Below are 5,529 nucleotides of genomic sequence, written 5' to 3'. Positions count from 1 at the left end.
CCGGCAAAAGAACTGGTTTTCTGAAGAGGATAAAATGGCTCAGTGCTCACATGTGGTGTCACTGTGTTCACATGCTTACCATAAATACATTTCTCTATATTCTGTTTTACTAGTTTTTTTGGTATCAACTATAAAAGTACTGTAAACAAAGTTTTGCACATCAATACAATCCTGTAATTACTAGTGTATGGGAACTGTTGTACTGAAACAAATGTTTTACAGGATATTGACACTAGAAATTTGTGAGGACTTCTCTTTTAAGGACAATATAACAAGGATAAGTGCCGAGTTCTACATTTAACAAGGATAAGTGCCGAGTTCTACATCTGGGTAACAAAAATGAGGAACACACATACTGGGTGGGGGATACACTTCTGAGTAGCAATGTGTGTGAACAAGATCTTGGGGGTAAGGGTGAACTGAAAGTTAAATACGAGCAGCCAGTGTGATGCGGTGACAAAAAAAGGCTATGCAATCTTGGGCTGTATCAAAGGATGTGGACAGAATGGAGCGCATGCAGGGAAGAGTGATGAGAATGGTTGGGGGCCTGGAGACTTAGCCCCAAGAGGAAAGGGAATGTTTCGTCTGTAGGAGGTTGAGGAGGGACATGATTGCTCTATTTGAAGGGCTGTCACTTAGAGGAAGGCAGGGAACTGTTCCTGTTGGCAGCAGAGGAGAGGACTCGCAATAATGGGTTTAAATTAAGGGCGAGATCTTAGGGAAAACTTTTTTACAGTAAGAGTTCTGCAACAGTGGAATCAGCTGCCTCGGGAGGTGTTGAGCTCCACCTCACTGGCAGTCTTCAAGCAGCAGCTGGACAAACACTTGTCAGGGATGCTCTAGGCTGATCCTGCATTGAGCGGGGGGTTGGACTAGATGGCCTGTATGGCCCCTTGCAACTCTGTGATTCTATAAGGAGAGCTATATCATCAGACATTCTAATCAACACATCGTGGTCAGTTATGATCAAGTTACAAGCTTTCCTAGGCCGGCCACTTGAGCTTTCTAAAGGAGAGATACTTTTGGGGATGAACTTTTGGGGATGAACCTGTTTGAAACATTATGCAAACTTCTAATTTAATCCTTAGGTGTATAAAGAATGGGATATGTATACAGCAGTTAGCCGTGCTTTTACAACCAGTAAGATTGACAGTATTTAATCACCTAGCACATTCTTTTTTAAGAATAGTCAACTATACTTTATTTTTCTAGTAACATTTTTTAAAGTCAAAAAATTAATCCTGTAATCATACTGGCCCCCAGATATCCTATCCAGTCTTGGATCCTAAGTGGGCCAGGCCCCAACTAGAATCTTGATGGGAAGCAGATGGGGGGGGGGGAGTATGTCTGCTACACTTTGGGTCAGTAACATATAATAGGCTTTGTCCATTGCCACTGATCCACCAGCATTGAATCTCCAGCTGCTTTTCTAGACCATGTAAGTGACATTGACACCTGCAGATCAAAGTATTTCTGAATCCAGAAATACTGGCAAGTATCTGTGTATCAAAGTTTTGTGTGCTTCTCTCCATTCCTGCAACTTCTTCCCTCCCCTTTCTTGGGGTCATGGGACTCATGCAGAGGAGCAGCTATGCAGGTGGAATGAGAAGGGACAAGGCGATGAAATCAGCTCCTTTCCTCAGCACAGTTGCATTTGCAGAATAAGGAGTGATTCCACCCCTTCTCCTCCTTCACTCCAGCCCCCCATTATTCTCTGTAGAGGTCCTGTGAACTTGGGAATGCTATTTCTGCCAACTGGAAGAGGCTACAAGAACAGAGAGAAATGCAGGAAAATCTGCACATGCTGTGGAAGGATATATTCCATTATCTGTTACAGCTGCATACTGATTTTTTAAAAATCTTGTTTAAAGATGGCACTCTTTAGTTCCATGGACTGCCATGGGCAGTCACACATTGATCTTGTGCATGCATGCTGCCAATTTGAAAACATACACTAGAAAAAGATTGATTTAAAGCCAAAAGGAGAATGATGCAGGTCACCTTTCATAAGGTAAAAAGTGGCAGAAGGCGTAGACTACAGCACTATCCCTATAATAAAGGCTAAATTGGGAAAGTGAAACTATGTTATAACAAGATCTAAACCACTTTGGTCAAAAAGTGGGACATAAACATGAAAAACAAATGACTGAAATTACACAGGGACCACTGAGACTTATTGCTTGGAAAGAAAAATGTGGCGTACAAACTTTTCTCCAGGGATGTGTTTTTTACAGCACTTCGGGGTTAACAATGTCATTCTTCTGAAATGAGCAGTCTCCTCCTCCTCCATCCATACAATCATAGCATTTCCGCCACAATATTTTGTAAGGACATACAGCACCTCAGAAAAAAAATACCATGCTTTTACCAAGATTTTATTTACTTCGCACAACTGAGCAGATTTCAGTGTGAAGTGCAAAACCAGGACCTCAATGCATGTCACTTGCAGTATTTATACACACATGCAGTCCCCTTCCTGAGGCTTAGGTACGTGAAAGAGACATAGGTGCAGTTTTACATATTTATTGTAGATGGCAAGAACAGCATTTTCATTACGATTTACCTCTTATCTGTTCCATATGCAAATGAATTGAGAAATTCAATATTGGCTTTCAGTCTCAAGATTACATGCCAAAGCCAAGCTTTCGTGCTTGTTAGCGATTTTTAAAAACTGTATAACAGTACTATAGTAACATTTGGCAAATATGTGGACAGTTGTTTAGAAGAAGATTAAGACTGAACAAATGCAAAAGACGGTCTTTCCTGAAAATTAAGATCAGTCAGTGGAAGTAGGTCATAGCATGGCTTCAAAAAATAAAAATAAAAATGGAACTCGCATCTGAAGTGCAGACAGGGATAGCCAATTTTACAACCACAAGTGCTTCAGAATGAAAGCTTCTCTTCATCGATCACATTCTTCACTATAGTCCATTATGACGCAGAGTACATTCTCATTTAGCAAGGCAGGAAGGCAATCCTCCAAATTCTGCATTTAGTTACAAGAAAAAAAAAATACAGCAAACCAAATTCCACCCTTGGAACTTAAGCATCTGCCAGTTTCAGTCTAGTCTGCTACTGATCACTTTACATACACACTAGAACTGGAACAAAATATAAGCAAAAGATTACACGTACAGAATTCTAAAGCTACTTTGCCAATATACAGTGGTTAATAGAAAAGGAAGAAGGAATGTAACGGAACAAGTATGAAGAGAAATTTTGCAGGCCTTTATTTGTGCACGTTTGTCAGGTGAAAAAGGGTAATGTGTCTACAGCTTCTTTGGTGCCCAACAGTCAGCGTACAAAAATGTAAAAGACTATTCACAAATAAAACACAAGCTCAAACTAAAGAAGTGTTTCCAAAGTTAGTGCATATCGTGACAAATTCTGCTTATGAACACACAGAAATTACTGCAGAAATAAATAGAATGTCTTGTAAAAAGCAGCAATTTCATCACTTGTAAACTTTTGTTTTTACAATACAGCACTGTTCAAAACAAAATCCAAAAAGGACTGGAGTTTATCACTGTGGCCAAAAGCTTGCACCTCCTCAGCTGTGTTGGTCCAGTTGTCCTTTCTCCACCCCCACCCTCTTGTTTTTGCTTTAAGTCCAATGTGCAGCAGTCTTATAGAAGGTGCTTGGTTAGGATGCCTAACCACGAAGTGGCAAGTTATAAAATTTCTTTCCTGCTTTCAAACACAAATGGATAGATCTGTTCCACTGCAGTGGCAACAGCCTTTACATTTGGTCCTGAGGGTAAATAAAAACAGAACATGAGAAAGAAGCAGCCTACACATGAAAGCAAAAGCCCCACTCCCATCATCGGTCATATTTGAGCTCGATACTTATCCAAACCCTCATCAGAATGCTAAAAATGGACTATTTATTTATAACATTTTTATGCTGCCTTCCATCCAGTTCACGGTCCCCCCAGCCGTGAACTGTAAAACATTAAAGCAAATTTTAAAATGTATATATGTAAACCATTAAAAATGAAACTAATATAGAAGCACATAGACATCAATGGGGAGAGTCAGTAAGGGGGATGAAAAACGGAACAGAAAAGTCTTCACCGACTGGCAAACAGACAGTGGTAGACGGGGCAAACAAATCTCCCCGGGGAGAGAATTCAATGTTGTGGAACTATATTAAAGCAGTACTAACTGAAGCAGCAAATTCCTCCAGGGCATATCAGCATTCATTTGTGTTGTTTCCAAGAAGACACACTTCACTCTTCCACTTCCTTGGCTGATCTCCAATCGACCCAATTGAAAACCAAGGAACAGTGGATTGATTTGGTCATGAGAGCCACACAACAGAGGGACACACAATTAGTACAATCGTGTCTTCTTTTCCTAGGGCTGCTTCCCACACTTTGCATTTTAAAAGCAGTGGCCTGGGATATTCCCAGGTAGTACCTGGCAAATATAAATGCAATCCACATTTTGTTGACTGTAGCAGATGGAAATCAGCTTAAGTCCAAGTACTTAGGTGTAAGTGTGTAGGATGCATTTGCAAATATGTTAGTTCATCCCCACCCACAGACCACAAAACAGAGAGGTGCATTTTCAATTGTTTCTGATCTATTAAGCTTCGATTTACTGTCCTAGTTCTTGACAGAGCCAGATGGCATCACTCATAGGGAAATGGTTACCATTTTAAACAAGAAACCCCACATACACTGATGATTTCTAAAAAAGCATTTAATTATGTAAACTCCCACACAAGGTTTCTTTTGAAAAAGTAAATACCTGTAACTGTGATACTTCCTGTTGAAAAAATCTGTAATGTAGCTCTGAGAGATTTTATCCTGTAGCACACAGCAGGATGAAGCTCAGGTTCATAACTAGAAATTAAAAAAAAAAACACTCACTAAAACCAGTAGCAGAACCTAAGTGGAAAAAGAAAAATGAGATAGGATGTAAAGACTACTATACCTAGCGTGAGGCCTGTTGTTTTTTGTGAATTCTGGCAATCTGATTTCAAAGGGCATGTTGCATACTGCTAAAACATTGACAACTTTAAAATCTGTAAAAATCACCTTTAATAAGGAAAGAACAAGAGGAAGTGTTAGATATTCAATCTGAAGATCAACTGCTTACTTTTTCTGCTTTATTATATAAAAAGCCACCTACTATGATACTGAATAAAATCCAACTTTCTAAAATCATGATAAGTTTCATGGCAAAAGCTTTGGGCACAGACCAGCCAAGGTGAAGCAAGTATCATTGATTTCAATGGGAGAGAAGGTAATGGCAGCAGCCAATAGATAATGGGAACCAGAAATTCGATAGAATTTGTCCTGTGTTATTAAAAAACAAGACTTTTCAGAAAGGATGTCACAATTTCAGCATCACTGAAATCACTTTAAGCAGTGCAAAGCTTGAGAGAAGGTAATGGCAGCAGCCAATAGATAATGGGAACCAGAAATTCGACAGAATTTGTCCTGTGTTATTAAAAAACAAGACTTTTCAGAAAGGATGTCACAATTTCAGCATCACTGAAATCACTTTAAGCAGTGCAAAGCT

At 39.6% G+C, this 5,529-nt stretch overlaps 1 protein-coding gene across 1 annotated transcript in view; it reads right to left on the bottom strand.

The window, feature by feature from the left end:
• Positions 1–2,473: 2,473 nt before the first annotated feature.
• Positions 2,474–5,529, bottom strand: part of TBPL1 (TATA-box binding protein like 1) — a gene marked incomplete at its 5' end in the record, with an annotated part of 6,445 nt that continues 3,389 nt past the window's right edge. Inside the window, 3 exons of the mRNA XM_015415730.1 lie at positions 2,474–3,751; positions 4,753–4,847; positions 4,939–5,042. Coding sequence (XP_015271216.1) covers positions 3,672–3,751; positions 4,753–4,847; positions 4,939–5,042 — 279 coding nt within the window. The remainder of the gene's footprint in view (positions 3,752–4,752; positions 4,848–4,938; positions 5,043–5,529) is intronic.

This window comes from Gekko japonicus, unplaced genomic scaffold, assembly GCF_001447785.1.
Source record: "Gekko japonicus isolate JY-2015 unplaced genomic scaffold, Gekko_japonicus_V1.1 scaffold5024, whole genome shotgun sequence".
In the NCBI taxonomy this organism is placed as follows: domain Eukaryota; kingdom Metazoa; phylum Chordata; class Lepidosauria; order Squamata; family Gekkonidae; genus Gekko; species Gekko japonicus.
This window is presented reverse-complemented; position numbering and strand designations above follow the sequence as displayed.